We start from the raw sequence: 16,508 nt of genomic DNA, 5'->3' as shown, positions 1-16,508 counted from the left end.
TTGTAATTGTAAGGTTTATTAGTAGCATCCAGGTAGCTATTTTTATTCCCAAGTATTACTTCCATAATAAACACGGATCTTCTTGAAAGTTGAAACTTTAGAGGAGTAAGGGCTTTAGTTTCCTGAACTTGCATGCTAACTAAACACCTTTCTCTCTCCTTCCATTCGTTCTCTCGAGAAGAAAACTTGGGAGATGAGACAATTTTCTCCTAAGAAGAAAAGGACTTGAGAGAAGAGAAAAAATTATAGATTTCGTAAAATGTGCCCCAACCCCCCTTCCCCCCTCCCCTGCGGCTCTCTTCCCCTCATATGAGCGCGTTCAAGTATTCATTTAAGTACCCACCCATCTTTTCCTGAGGTTTTACAAGTACCGATGCATATTTGATTATAAAAATATGTATGTTGTATTAATAGTTGAATTTTGGCTGCTGCCAGGAGCCCGTCTCTGTTATCATATAGTCTCTGTTATCATATAGTTACGATGCCTATTTTCACCTTCTAACCCTAACCTTAAGCCTAAGGCTAGCACCCCTAACAAAAACATTTAAAGTTTGTTCTTCTAGTACAACTCTCAGCCTTGAACTTCACGAATGTCTAGTGACTCTTTTCTTATTAAATTATATTCCACAAAATAGCAAGTTTTTTTGGTCTACCTACACCTATAATCTTCGTGCGAAGAGCGTGAAATAGCTAATAATGAAGTGAAGCAGTAGCTTTCCAATTAGTAGCACTCAAAGATTTTACAACTATGTTGTATCATAATACTATCTAAGATAGTGTATGCTATGATGTGCTTTTACATAGAGTAGCACACCAATATGGTATTCAAACATGTAATTATTAGGTTTTTAATTCGGGTGCAACCTGAGAGGTCCCCTCCTGGAATTGTGAAAGTTTCACGCACAACGAACAAAAACTTATCGACTTGTTAGACAGATTGAAGTGAGTGCCTACCAATTAGACGTCCCAGAAGATAGAAGTATAAATCCAATCTTCGATGTCAAGGATCTCGTTCTATATCATAAGCCCATGGATTTTGTGACTTGTGATGCCACCGATGTTACACCACCAGTTCGTTTACCATTGACTCCTATGATGCCACTTGATATCAGGATTTTGATGATGGAGGTGCGTCGACTGCCGATGACGACATTCACAAATACCTTGTTCGTTGGCACATACATCAAGATTCAAATGTGATCCAGCAACTTGAACCGGAGCATCACTGTCACATGCATTCACCATGCATTCACCAGTGGTGAATTTCTCCAAGCTAGGGAGAGTTGACGGGGATCAAGATAAAATTATGATTAGTTTAGATTTAATTTTTAGTTAGTGTTTGATTTAAGTTTTAAGTCCTTCAAGATAGAATTCTTTTAGAATTTGAAATGTAGTAGGATAAGAGAAACCCTATATAAATATGGGTTGAGCTTTTCACTATTTTTCAGAGATTTAGATGAATAAAATTTGAGAGTTCGAGAAAATATATGAGTGACTTCAGAGAATAGGTGTTGAGAGTGATTCCAGCCTATTCTAAGTTTTATTATTTTTGTTTTCGTGTGATCAATCTCAGTCGTTCTTCTAATCTCAAAACCATTCTCCCAATTAATCTCTTCCATACATCAATATTAAACCTCTGCTACATCATCCCTCAAAATTCCTCTCCTGTGATTTTTTTTTCTTTCCACCTTCTCTGTTTCATGCGAGACAGAAGCTATGGATACAACTCCGCATCATTGTCATCTTCGAGCGAATACCAGATCCACCTAGAATTCATCTTCTTCAAGTAGCGAATACAAGAAGCCACCGCCCTCATCCACTTGTCTTCTTCCTCGTAACAACATAGATACAAGAAAACCTCGAACCAGCCCTCGACAACATCAGATTCCAACAAAAGAGCTTCAGGACATCATCAATTCCTTTCTATAGGTCCTACCATAGCTCATTCAAAGTTGAAAATCAAGGTTTGTGTTTAACAATCCGAAACTTGATTATATTTTGATTAGTTTAATTCATTGGTGTTCAATTCGAGAAGTCATTGCTCTTTGAAGTTTTGCAAGTTGTGCCAGAGTTATTTCACTGCCTTCGGTTTAATTCGAACTTATATTTTCATAGTTATAATCACTATTAGACATGTAGTTTTATTTATTGTCGGTTCATAATTTTATTATTTAATTATTTATAGTTAAATTCTGCTGATCTCTTGTGTTAATTTTGCATATGTATTACGTTGAGTTCATTAGATTACTTGTTTAGTAAAGCTCTATAAATTGTCCTGTGCCAGCAGGTCTATAAGACAAAATACCTGTTCTGTAATGCAGGCCATAGCTTCAATAACAAGAGCTACTACATCTGAGCGACGTATTGCACGAAATGCTCGGTTCACTGATAAGGCCTCGGTGGTGCTACCAGCTGAAGCTACTGCTGCTCTACGGCGAATGCCAGCAGTATCAATTAGTTTGAACTTCTGTAATACAATAACATTAAAAATTATCACTAAATTTACAGTTCATAAAAAATTTAACAATATGTACTTCAAAAACGCCTTTGGAACATTGTAGTTATTCCTGTCTTCATATAAAAGCCAAAAAATAAATTGCAAGGAGTTCTGTTTTCAAAGAAAAATGAAACAGAAACTTCCTTAAGAGAACTACCAGATTCCTGTTGGCAAGTTATGCTAGGAAAAGATGGAAATAGGAAATGAGGTGTCATTGATAGCAGACAATAGTCTCATATCAGAGATGAAACTGAAGTACTACAAAGGAGAGTTGAGATTCATGCTACAAATAAGAAAAGCATGTATCAGTATGGTAATTCAAAATACATCAGTGTTAGTTTCTAGAACATTAATATAAACTTAAGCATATATTATACACAATTAGAAGTACAAAAGTACATAGATGAATCATGAATAATGCATAATATAACAGAAGTATCTAAAATGACCAACCAGTGACAATTATTCCGTATTATTAGTAGACGAACCTGCCCATCTGGACCAGTAAATTCAGTATCAATTGCATCACGAGTTGTTCCACTGATTGGACTAACAATTGTTCTGTCTTCACCAACCAATGCATTCAATATGCTACTTTTTCCGACATTTGGCCTACCGACAATAGCAATAGAAGGCACATAGCTTTCTTCTTGTTCTTCTCCATACTTTTCAGTGTCCTGCGGAGCCTGCAATTGCACCATTACTATTAAACCAAACTATAATATAAAAAAGATGGCTGCATAAATTATGTAAGCTGTTAAAAGAACCACAGCAGTACACCTGCAGGATCGAACAAGAAACTACAATATAAAATTTTTATAATGAATATGAACACTTCCTTAGGGCTCAGAAGAGGTATTTGGATATTGAAAGAGGTGCTTGCTAGTGATGGGAGAGGTTAAAAGTTCATTACGCTCCAAGAATGATGAAGGATTTTTCTCCCATGCTAAGGTGAGGGCAGAAGTTATTCATTCTTATTATTCCAAAAAAGATATCTAGTTGTGGGTCCAGCAAATTAAAGTTTGCTGTGTTTTTAATGCATAGATCATCCATAAATATGAGGCCTTTTTGATGAATGATACTTTGCCTTAAAGAACTAGCCAGACACCATAGCTATCAAAAAATTATTGACCATTATTTTGCTAAAAGAAATCAAATAAAACAGAAGCAGCCAAATAAATAAAAAATTTAATTATTTCTATAAAATCCATTACAAAAATCATAATTCATATATCGGACTAAATTCCAAAATGAATATATTGGGCCAGCATACCTCAATTTTATTCAGGTCCGCACAAACAAGATCGAGAAGCTCTCCAGTTCCAGTGCCCGAAATGGCGGATATCGGCATAGGAGACAACCTGACAAGTATACTCAATAACTTATTACATCTGTTACATGTATGTAAAGTGTAAACACATATCACATACCAATGCTTAGTACAGTCAGCTTCTGCTTATATGAACAGATTTTAGCACATGATGAAAGAATATAACATTGTAATTATTTAAGGGAAGCTGACTGTACTATTCAAAGAATTGTATAATCAGCAGATCTTCTGATATCCAAATTCATGATCGTTCATGAGGCACATTACAGAGAAGCCAATCTGCATAAAATTAACTTCAAATTTTCCATCATCATATTGGATTTCTCTCTAAAGCCAATCTACATAAATTTAACTTCAAAATTTCCATCGTCATATTGAACTTCTCTCAACTATCCTTTTGCTTCTGAAGTATCTTCACAACAGCTAACAGATCTATGTTTGAGTTAAGTGTCCTCCAAAGAAAATGAAGTTAGTTTGTCATCGAAATTTGACGTGACCACACACATTGGAGTCTTGAAGATGATAGAAACCTTATGGGCTTTTCAAGAATGCTAAGAGGTATTACCTATGATATGCATGACATTTCTTTCAATCCAACAAAAGATTGGCGTCCCGGAACAACTCGACATAACAAGCATGTCCATCCATGTTTGAAGATTTTTATATAAGATGGACTTAATTGTGCCTTTTTGGGACAAAAGCTGATTATGTTGTATATTGTTTTATAAAGTTGGGTTCTTTCATATAAGAATAGTAATATCAATTTTGTTGTAGAGAAATAGAGAGATAAAGTTGTTTATTCATCTAATCCTAAACTCTTTTAAAAAGAGATTAGGAGATATTATAAAATAGGTATGAGATAAATCCATATCAAATCACATCTCACAATATCTCAACAATATCTCATAATATGTACTAGTTTTAAATACTAATAATATCTAACACTTCCCCTCAAACTGGAACATATATTCAATATGTTAGGAATCTTGACCCCAAGATTAGTTTGTTTTGATGATAACAAATATTATATGTTGTGTGTATTATGTGCTAACATTTGTTTTGCAGTATCAGAGCTATATCAATAATTATATTCAAAGAGATACTCAAGACATAGATGAGTTCAAGGCAAAATGAAGCAAAGAAGAAGATATACTTTATTGTCAAAATGTAATTTTATATTTTCTTTGCTTAGAAATTTGTACAAGCCTTGATCACTCACACACATGCACACACATAGTGTTAGAACACACTAACACATGCTTAATGCGTTGGTTAACAATAGAAATCCCCTATGTTAGCCATTAGAGTTTATAAATATTGGGTGAGTCTTAAAACATTTCATTTACATCCCTTAGCAATTAGAATCTGGAAAAACTCAAAAGATCAAAGCTGTAGGTCTCTTCAAGAGCTTTCCAACGAATCTTAAATCACCTCATTCTGATATCGGATGAGAAAGTTACAGTCAAAATACTAAATAGAAAAATTCCAGAATCTGAGTTTACAGTGTAGTCGACTACTATGCCTTGTAGTCGACTACTAAGCAATTTTCTGACTTCACAGAGTCTGTTTAGACTCAGTGTAGTCGACTATTATGACTTGTAGTCGATTACAGATGCAGTTTTTCCAGGTTTCAGGTTTAAAATAAGTGACTGTTTATAGCCGTTTTGTGGACGTTAATTGGGTTTAAAATTATGTCATTTCAGAGGCTATAAATAGGTTTAAACATCAGAAAACAACAACTAAGTTTTGCACTTGCAAGATCAAACATTTTGTGCATATTCACTCTCTAATTTTCCAGATTTTCATGCTAAGTGTTTAGAAAAAGAGAGTTTCTGATATTGCCTTGGTTTCAATCATTCTTAGAGATTGTATAGGCAATATTCAGAGAGTTAAAAGAATCCTAAGCCACTGCAGCACTTCACTACACATTCAAGGCTTATAGGATCAATTGTGTTCTTGCTTCAAAAAGGATTTCTCTCGGGTTTGAGAGGGTTGATCTCTTGGTTTAGAGATTGGGTGGCAATTGGCATGGTCTTGTCAATTGGTGTTGTAATTTGCATGGTCTTGCAAATTGGTCAGGTTTGCTTTTGATTTTGTAAGGTTTCAAAATTATAGTGGAAATCTCAAGCGGGATTTGCTTGGGGACTGGATGTACACCGGGGAGGTGGAACCAGTATACATGCTTGTGTTTGTGATGTTTATTTTCTGAGATTGCCATTCTTTCTTTGCAATTTATAATATACTTTGCAAACTCACCCTCTAGTGTTTAAGTGTAAAGCTTCCGCAGATTTTTATAAGAGCGCACTCTATTCTTAAGGGTCACGATCCTACACTTGGTATACATAAGCAAAACAGGACCCTACACAATATATGTCTAGCTTGTTACAAATGGAAATAGAATGACTAGTTGCAAGAGTTTTGGTAATATGTACATGCTCAGAATACTTAAAGATACCAGCGATCAGAAAAGTGTAGTCACAACAAGAAGAAACTCACCTAAAACTAGTAGAAACCTTAGGCAAGTAAGCCGATAGAAACACCCTTGGCGGGTAAGCCAGTAGAATCACCCTACGCGGGTGAGCCAGTAGAAAACCTAAACGGGTATGTCAGTAGAATCCCCAGATGGGTACGGCAGTAGAATCCTAGGCGAGTTAGTCAACAAAGAGAAAACCTAGGCAGGTCAATCGGTAGAGAGAATTCCTAGGCAAGCCAACCAATAGAAGCAACATCGAAGTCAACTACGTACTTTTGTATCCAATCATCAGAAGATGACTGTACACGAGTGGTATTGTTCATCAACAAACAGTACCTGTGATGAACATTGTCTTTTTCCCTTTTGAGGTTAGGGTCTCTCAAGGGTAGGGTTTTTTATTAAAGTTCAACAATGATTTAGTAAACAAATGTTCAGAAATAAAAAATGTTGTCATAGCCGCCAAGAGGAGCATGAAAGCTACGTAATACCCCCTCGACGGCCTCAAGTTTAGAAAGATAAGAAAAATGGTTAGGATCGAGTAGGCTCTGATCCTATGAGAGGCAAATGTGTTTATTCATCTAACTCTAACCTCTCTTAAATATATATTAGGAGGATATTACAAAATATGTATGAGATAAAATCATATCAAATCACATATTCTCATAACATCTACTAGATCTAAATGCTAATAATATCTAACAAATTTATATTGTCAAGTATATATAAAGCCGAGTGAAACACACATAGTTGTGCCTTGTATCCGATATTTTGACAATTACCATATTCAACTCCTTGCATCCGTGTAGGAGCACGATACTCGTGTACATGTCTACTAATCAAGGGGTATTACCTTATTAACCATGTAACATCAGTTCGGCACTTCTATTTCTTCATCTGACAACGTTGCATCTTTTTTTATCTGCTTTAAGAATCTATACTACATATTTAAGATGCCACCTTCTGTCTGTGAGACGTCTTTAGAATTCTATAAATACCCTCCCACTTGGAGGGGGAAAAAGGAAATGTACTCATATTTGAAGGAAAAAAAAGAAATTCTCTCACACCTAGAAAATTGAGTGCAATGCCCTCAAACTTTGATTTTAATCAAAGGAAATGTCATCACACTTGGGAGGAAAAAAAAATAATATATTGTTTATTCCCTGGACAATTCAACTCCAATTCAGCATCATGCACACATCGGTTGCACTGAAAGACTAGTAATTAATTTTTCTTACGAGTAAAGCATATTCCTTCTCGGAGCACATTAACAAATACTTTCCAAGAAGAGGAATCACAAGTGACCTTTCTCAAGACTATTAGATGGTTTCGCGTAGAACGTACCATATTAGAATTGTGCACGTAAAATGGAGTTCTTCGTGCAGTGTGATACACAGATGACAATTCCCAACCAAAGTAAAGTACTTTCATGGACACAACGGCAATTACACTCCTATTAAAAGTGTTATGTATGTTATTTTCCACTCTGATTTATGACCTACTGTTTGCCAGAGATATAGTAAGTCTTCAGTTTGGAATGTAGTTGTTTCTTACATTACCCCCTTTTGAAAAAAGCCTAGGGTATAGATGATTGACTCGAGAAAGCAGAAATATCATAAACGATTTTTGTGCATGAGTCTTGTAACTCTAATCTACTAAGTCTTTTTTTGTATCCGGAACATAGAAAAGAAACCTTCACCTTTTCCTCTACTAATGTGGAGTTACATAATGAGAGGCACATAACATGATGCTCCAAAACTTACCCTAAGGACCAAAATTCTGACGCTTGCATTAGTCCTTTACGTGGAGACTCACATTTGTTCACGGCAAGGATGATGCATTTATCAGAATGACTTTTTCGCAACCAATCTGCAATTTCCACGTCAGCAGCCATTAGTCCTGCCTGCTCAAAAATCGTCTTTCATTAGAGAAGAAAGAACCATGTGCGCCATCAACAAATCAAATGTACCAATTGAAGTGAATAAGGATAATTATGAACATTTTAAGTGCAGTAGGTATCAAAATTTTCATAGTTCAAACGAATCATAAGTTTGCTTGCTCATAGATGAGTGAACAGAAAATTCAACAAGGCGAGTGATGGAGGGGTGCATACGGTCCTTATACGGCTCGGATATGATACTAATCATATTTGTATCGGCTTGCCTCACGGATACAGATACGGATATGTCTCGGTAAGGAAGTTCCATATCCATAGCCACTATCAGAGACAGATACGGATATACATGCGAATATTTAAGCAAATATACATGTAGACATGCGCGCATGCTCGTGTGAACATAAAATGGATATGAGAAAACTAGATAATACTGAACACACACACATATATAGTTCATATGATACAAGAGAGTTTATTAATATGTCTGTTATATCTGAAAAAGCAAAGATTAGATCTCTTGATAATTAAAATTAACCCAAAATCCATTAACATAAGGTTTAAAACTATTACAATTGTATGCCCAGCATATATTAAGATATTTTGGATATGAATACACACACATATCTGAAAAGGCAAAGATTAGATCTCTTGATAATTAAAATTAACCCAAAATCCATTACTATAAGGTTTAAAACTATTACAATTGTATGCCCAACATATATTCAGATATTTCGGATATGGACACACACACATATATTTAGATATTTCGGATATGGATACACAGTTACACACACACATATCTGAAAAGGCAAAGATTAGATCTCTTGATAATTAAAATTAACCCAAAATCCATTAATATAAGGTTTAAAACTATTACAATTGTATGCCCAACATATATTCAGATATTTCTGATATGGACACACACACACACACACACACACACACACACACACACACATATATATATATATATATATATATATATATATATATATTTCATATGATACAAGAGAGTTTATTAATATGTCTGTTATATCTAAAAAGGCAAAGATTAGATCTCTTGATAATTAAAATTAACCTAAAATCCATTAATATAAGGTTTAAAACTATTACAATTGTATGCCCAACATATATTCAGATATTTTAGATATGGATCCCGATATTTCACAACATATCTGTATCCGTAACCATATCCTATCAGATATAGACTCTAGTAACCATAGCCGCAACCTAACAAATACAGATATTTCCTCGAATATAGTGATATACAATTGTCTAAAAGCCAGATGTGAAGCAGACACAACCCACAACATGACGAACAATGATGGCTAGATTCGTTGCAATCGACCAATATGCTCGATTAGTTAGCATAACCTCGGTAATGGTATATGAAATACATCATGGGAACATCTAATGTGATTGACTTCAATATGACACAGCATCACTCATAAGGTTGCCTTGTATGGAGAAACCCACAAAACCACAAACTCCAAACTCCAAACTCAGAGATAATTGGATATATCATATATCCATGTCTGAAGATTACAACTTGGGATTGAAAGGAAATAAATTTGAACAACTCCAAGCCATATGTCTGAACCATATTCCGATTTTCTAGCAGGAACAGCAAAATCCTATAATCAGATTTCTGTTTGATCTCAAATTGGGAGAGATCTTGCTTCTGAAAGTATCTTAATTGATCCAGGATCATATTCAAATTCATTATCCCTACTTTTATACTGAGTCAAAATGGATTCTCTTACTGTGTCAACAGGAATGACAACATAGAGGATTCAGAGATTTCAGATGGAATTTTCTGATAATCCTTGAATACTCCAATGTTTTGGTTGGCAGATTAAAAACGATAAAGAATAAAATATGTCAGTGCATGAAGAACGTTGTTTGATTCTGGGACCTAAGTCTTTCTGCAACTCAAGATCTTGGACCTGGCTTTTGCAGCTACGTTTTGCTTGGTACTTCGGCTCCCAGGCTAGTCAGACTTCTATATAGAAAGACCTTTAAGAATAGTTAGTTCCACTAATTTCTTGTTCTTCGACATAATTCACAAATCATATTCAGATTATTTCGCAATGCACAACCTTAAACAAAGCATTTCGACCTTCAGTTGATCATAAAAGTCAGATTGGCAATCAAAATAAAAGAAAACATTGTTTCAACCAAGTCCTGCAATCTTGAAAATCACAGATCGGCGACCTCTGATAAGAGAATCTCAATGCTAGAGACAAAAAAAAAATAAAGAAAACAAAATTCATTCCAAGTGGTGCTAGTATATCCCCCTCCTGGTGCTAATGTCAAAAGCTCTCTCATAGTGCTAAATCAAGTAGCATTGACTGGTTCACAATTTTGTCAATATAGATATTCGGACAAAAAACATAATACATGATAATTTCTTAAACCTTTCATTTCAAAATTTAGTAACCAAGTTAGATCTATTTGCTTCCAAAGTACTGATTAACATTTTAATAGATGTTGTAGTTACTTCAGTCTGAACACTATGACAACTCTACTACTCCCGTTCAGGGAAACAATTGAACAATAAAAGAACAATACATAAGTTCCAGATATGTCTTAACATTACAAGATACCTGGCCATCCACTAGGAATATAATAACAGCTGCTTCTTCAACAGCAGCAGCAGCTTGTCTCTCTATCATTGATGGCATCCTTGCAACAGCTGCTTCCCTTGTGGCAAGAGGAATCCCATCCATACCAACTGTAGTTGTAATTGCTAGTTCTTCCATAACATCATCCTGAGACTTGGAAAAAGTCATGACGCCCCCAGTATCTACTACCATAAAATGACAATCACCCCAAAAAGATCTTCCATACAATCGATCTCTAGTAACGCCAGGTTCATCAACAACAATAGCCCTGTTTCCCTTTAACCATTTGAAAAATTAGACTGCATAAACATTTCCTCGAAAAGATCTAACTTAGATTGTAAGAATATATTGAACCATTGAATATGTGATAAATGAAAAGTAAGTATAACGTCATAGAAAGATACCCCAACAAGACGGTTGAATAATGCTGATTTGCCAACATTTGGTCGTCCAACTATTGTGACCTTTGGAAGAAGATGGTCAGGGACCTGAAAATTGAGAGGTAAATATTTTGCATCATATTATTCGTCAATTCAGCCATGGATACACTCAGAACAAAAGGGAAACAGTTAATAATGATGACAATAAACATTGCATTGCGAAGAACTAAAAACACATTTACTACCTTCAGCTACCAAATACAAACCAACAAGTACAGTAACAAATTAATTTAAGGCCTAATCACATAGGCTCTCTTATCATGGAATTCTCAATATATTTAGGAAAGTTGACCTTGATAATCAAAAGAAATCACCAAATATCCTTCATAAGAAGCTGCAGCTAAAGATAGATTGCTACATTACAGTTCCAGCATGGCATAAAAAAACAAGAGCCTATGCTGGCTCTCTGGAATATATCATCTCTTAAAGGTGAATAGCATTCCCTCTAGCATATATTATCATCTCAACATTTTCTAGACTGTTTCAGGGGTAGGAGAATTAGTGTGGGTTGTGTGCTAGTTGCATAAGCTTACACCTACACAACCAAGGTACTTTTTCCTACTTGCAAGTTGTCCTATTAAGTTTCATGGCAAGACCTTCTGGTGCTAATAATTTTCATAGGCAGGAGTAGCGCATGAAAACAGTAAGTTTCACGGCAAGACCTTCTGGTGCTAATAATTTTCTTAGGTAGGAGTAGAGCATGAAAACAGAAAATTTATTCAAGACAAGCATGTGATTTTAGTCAACCAAGTTGAACAGATTACTCAGTGCTTTTCATGAAATATCAGAGTCCATACGATAAAGTATGTACTTTCACCCAGTAGATTCAAATAGATTGGTCAACTACTGACAATCGGATATTCATTGAAAATTTATGGACAAATCATAACTGGACACGTGAAAAAATTCAAATCCCACATCCAATTTCTTGGCTGTAATCCCTTACATATTTTCTTTTGATGATAAAGCCTAAAAGATGTTGCCAAGACCCTCATTTTCTATTTTAAACATCTCAGGAATGGTTCACAAGTGTCAGGAGTACTGTATTCTCGTAGATTGTCATTAGACTTCAATACAAAACATAAGCATCCGGTTCAGTCCGTTATACTCAGATCAGATTGATTCCATTCAAACACTAAATAAAGTGAAGAACATCAAATTTGAGTCCAGAAGGCCAGGAAACATGATAACGATTTAAGACTATTATCAGCCACAAGAAGAAGTATGCAAACCAACAATTTTCTCAGGATTGAGATTTTGAGATCATACAGGGGTGCAAGTTGACCCCAAATGATAAACTTGGATGTTTCTCAAAGTTAAGATTGCACACCTTGATTACCATGATTAAAGTATAATAAAAAATAACCAACTCCAGAAAAATAAAAACATAAAGGAAACAAAGAAAATTCCGAATGGCTAAACTTTAAGACACAACCCCCAACAATGAAAACTACAAAACGATAGGAGTTCCCTATATTAAAGGGAATAAAATCATCATAAAGAATTAATAAAAAATAATGTACTATAGAAATAAGATATACTAATTAAGAAAGTTTACCCTCAACTGAAAGAGCAATTGAATGATATAAGTCACTACAACAAAAGTTGTAACTTTGTGATACTCTTTTTGTCACCTTGAGTCACATTTTCTGTATCCCATAAATGAAGCGTGACACAAGTCGATAGTGTGGGTAGAGCACGTGCAGAGAGGGAAGTTCTACATATGCGGGAATTTGTTGCAAAACTCACGACATATATGGGCGAAGCATTGTGACATATACATGTTTTGAGAGTTGCGACACATATCTGTATCATGTTCCAATTTTCTTGTTTTTCATGTCAGTTCATATCCTTTATAGGGATCAACTTCCTGCACTTTTTTTCCTCAATCAAACGTCACTTAACTGAATCGCCACTAACATCCCACCAGCTTTGAAGGCACATACGCTCTTTATATTCCTACCCAAACTAGTGGAAATGTGAATTCCACAAAATTATTTTTACATGGCTTGTTCTTAACTGAGCGATGTGGGACTAAAGAACAAGTTCATCTCGATCAAGTGCTCCAATGAAAGATGAAACGCTTTTTCCACTTTTGTTTTATTTTGTATCTAACAACATAAATGTGTCATGGCTAGTGACATTTTTTACTTGTATCAGGTTTTTTTTTTTTTTTTTCAATTAACAAATTAACAGAACACTTCTACGGGTGCCGTAAAACAAGTGGGGGCATATGCAACTATTGTTGTAGTGAGTAGAACTGTAGAAGAGAACTAACACCTGAAAGTACTGCAAAGAAGAAAACATGATTCAACAAAAGAATTACCAAAGAAAATTAAAGTAATAATAAATCAAATTAAGAATCTATAAAAATAAATGTACAGGAATAAGACAAACTAGTTAAGGAAGTTTATTTTAAACCGAGGGAGTATAGAAATAAGAAAAGTAACACCTGAAAAAAATTATGCAATTATAACCTGGAGTATAATAACTAGAGACAAGGAAGAAGGATTTCTCTTAAAAAAAGAAACAATGGTGGCTTTTTACGATCATCAACCTCTCCCTCCCTGCACCTCCAAAAATATGAAGGGGGTGGGGGGGGGGGGGGAAGGGGGGGGGGGGGGGGGGCAGAACAGACGAGAAGAAGAACATAAAGGTCAATAGATACATGCAAGTATAATACAATGAAATCAACACTACAATATGGGAGGTACAAGAAGCTGCATTTAGAATTTCTAGCCTGGAAGCCTTATTGTGTAAAAATAATAATAACTTATTATATAGATTAGTCTAGCTATAGTATAACTATATAGTAAATTTCCACGTTCTTTGTCCATTTATCCTAGAAATATATGTGCTCACTATGAAGGTCAATTCATAAAAAGTTCAGAATGCTGCCTAGTTATATTAGCATGAGGATTGGCATACATAACAAAGCATACTAACGGAGAAAGACTCACGGTATAGCTTTCTTAGTTGGGGGTTTATCTGTTAAATCTTACTGAAGAAACTAATGCATTTCACTATTGTTATGTTACATATAGAACTACATGCATACATATCAAAGCATACTAACAGGGAAAGACTCACAGCTGAAGACATACTTACACCACCGCTCGGAGTTCTTTGGCGCTTTTGCTTCTTGCGAGTTTCATTTTTCTCACGCGTTCCATCCTCTAGAAGTATTAGAAATAGTAAGAAACTAAATATCCAGAAGAAAGACAAATAGACAACAGCATCATAAGCAGAGCCCAATATTCCTACATTCTCCTACGTTGACATCCTAAACAACATGTTCAGTTAGTGCTCATTCGTTATGAAAATGCTCCAGAGTCTCTCGGAGAACATCGGCAATAAACTATCCAATTATAGGTTTACACCACTATGACATTTTAGTTGTATTTTTAAGATTTAGTATAATGAAAATAATCTAAAAACGGACAAACAAAAGATCTAGAAATTCTGATTATGTAGCTTAAGCTAAGCAACAAAGGAGCGAGCCTCCATGTCCGCCTAAACCAAGAGAGAGAGAGAGCCTGAGATAACCATTTGAACTATAGACACGCGCTCACCTCCAGGACAAAAGCCAAGAGGTAACGGCGAAGATTTGAAAACTTGCATAGATCGGGAGACATAACATGAGAAATACATCCTCAACATGGTGTCCTACGACACCTAGTATTCTATAGAAGATTTCAACACTAGAAAGGACACCATTACCCAAAAAAAAAGACATAACTTCGATCGTCAAAATACTCAAAGAAACATAAAATCCTTTACCTATCCCCAGTTGACGAGACAAAGAGAGGGAGTAATCTCTAACAACATCCCTCGCCTCCTCTTCCATCGATTCAAAATCAAGCAGATCTTCATCCTCCTCCTCCTCCTCCTCACTCCCTTCCACCTCGGATTCCTTACCCTCGCCCTCCCTGAGGGCAGAATTGACAGCAAAATGCTTGAAATTTCGTCGGAGAGTGAAGGGCGAGTGAGAGGAAAGGAGGGGGCTTGGGGCTCTGTGGAGGGTTAGAGAGAGGAGGAGGGTTTTGGGGAGGCGGGGAGGGGTTTGGATTGGGTTAGATGGGATTGAGGCGAAATTGAGAGAAGCGGGAGCTGAAGCCATCGGAGCATGAGTAGAACCAGGATAGAAAGTTTCCTATTTTATCCGCTCAAAAATATCTCCGTTTAAAAGCGGGGACTGTAGGGCTGTTAATCGGTTTGAATGGTGCGGTTAATAGATGGTGCGGTTAATAGGTGACACCAAACACTAAACCGATCTATTTTTTCGGTTTGGTTCGGTTTGGTTTTTCACTATTTTTTTTAAAAACCAATTGTGTTCGGTTTAGTTCGGTTCGGTTTTTCTCTGGTTTATATCGGGTTTTTTTCGGTTATTCTATAAAGAAAACAAGTCTAGAAAAGTAGAAAGTAGAAATGTCTCATATTACATAACCGTTTCCGAAAAAAGCGATGAAAAACTAGAATAGCAGAAAGATGATAGATCAGAAGAACAAGATCAATTACCGACCACTTGTTTGTAGTTGTAAATTTATGGATCCAGGTTTTTTTTCCCCATAGAATTAGAAGAACAAGATCTTCAGAAGACATTGGAGTGTACATGCGTCTTGCTAAAGAATCATAACACTTTTTTCCACACAACAGAGGGTAGTTCTCTTCATACGTGAGGTTCTCTGGTAGAATGCTATTGTTTCCAACAACTTGCACATGTACCAATGACATCTCTATTTTCCATTGTTCTAAGGGTGTGTTTGGTTAGTATTTAGCAAGAAAGAAAAAGAAAAAGAAAAAAAAACATGAGAAATGTGGTTTCTGGGACCTGACTATGTTGCCACATAAGATTTTAGTTTCCAATTGATCCATTTCCCTTGTTTGCTTCGGTTTTGGTTTCCCGTAAGCTGAGCCGGGTCAGTAAAATGTAAATTCCATTCAGACCAAAATGGGAATAAAATAACTTTTCGGTTTTTCGGTTCGGTTTCGGTTTCCAGACATTCGAAACCAAAACCACACCAAACCTTTCGGTTTTCGGTTATTTTTTTCGATTTGGTGCGGTTTTTTTCTTTCCTCGGTTTTTTCGGTTATGGTTCGGCTTTGGTGTGGTTATTTTTTCGGTTATCGGTTTTTAAGTTACAGCCCTAGCGGGGAGACAAAATTATCGGTATATCTTAGACCATTGCACTAAAATGGTGCAAATTTTGCATCAAAATAATACAAAAGTCATATCAAACAGTAATACAT

The 16,508-nt window shown here is 35.7% G+C and overlaps 1 protein-coding gene across 3 annotated transcripts in view; it reads right to left on the bottom strand.

Moving 5' to 3' along the window:
* LOC109834438 (GTPase Der) overlaps positions 1–15,421 on the bottom strand; it is a 21,402-nt gene extending 5,981 nt beyond the window's left edge. The window contains exons 1-8 of one of the 3 annotated variants that reach the window (XM_020402456.1): positions 15,039–15,419; positions 14,349–14,434; positions 11,223–11,306; positions 10,801–11,094; positions 8,061–8,200; positions 3,771–3,858; positions 2,986–3,183; positions 2,306–2,467 (exon numbers count right to left, since the gene is read on the bottom strand). In XM_020402456.1, the coding sequence (XP_020258045.1) occupies positions 2,306–2,467; positions 2,986–3,183; positions 3,771–3,858; positions 8,061–8,200; positions 10,801–11,094; positions 11,223–11,306; positions 14,349–14,434; positions 15,039–15,378 (1,392 nt within the window). In that variant the 5' untranslated portion in view covers positions 15,379–15,419. Of the gene's footprint in view, positions 1–2,305; positions 2,468–2,985; positions 3,184–3,770; positions 3,859–8,060; positions 8,201–10,800; positions 11,095–11,222; positions 11,307–14,348; positions 14,435–15,038 lie in introns of all 3 variants that reach the window. The other 2 variants (XM_020402457.1, XM_020402459.1) reach the window with 2 other exon arrangements.

Source organism: Asparagus officinalis, chromosome 3 (genome assembly GCF_001876935.1).
Source record: "Asparagus officinalis chromosome 3, Aspof.V1, whole genome shotgun sequence".
Lineage (NCBI taxonomy): Eukaryota > Viridiplantae > Streptophyta > Magnoliopsida > Asparagales > Asparagaceae > Asparagus > Asparagus officinalis.
This window is presented reverse-complemented; position numbering and strand designations above follow the sequence as displayed.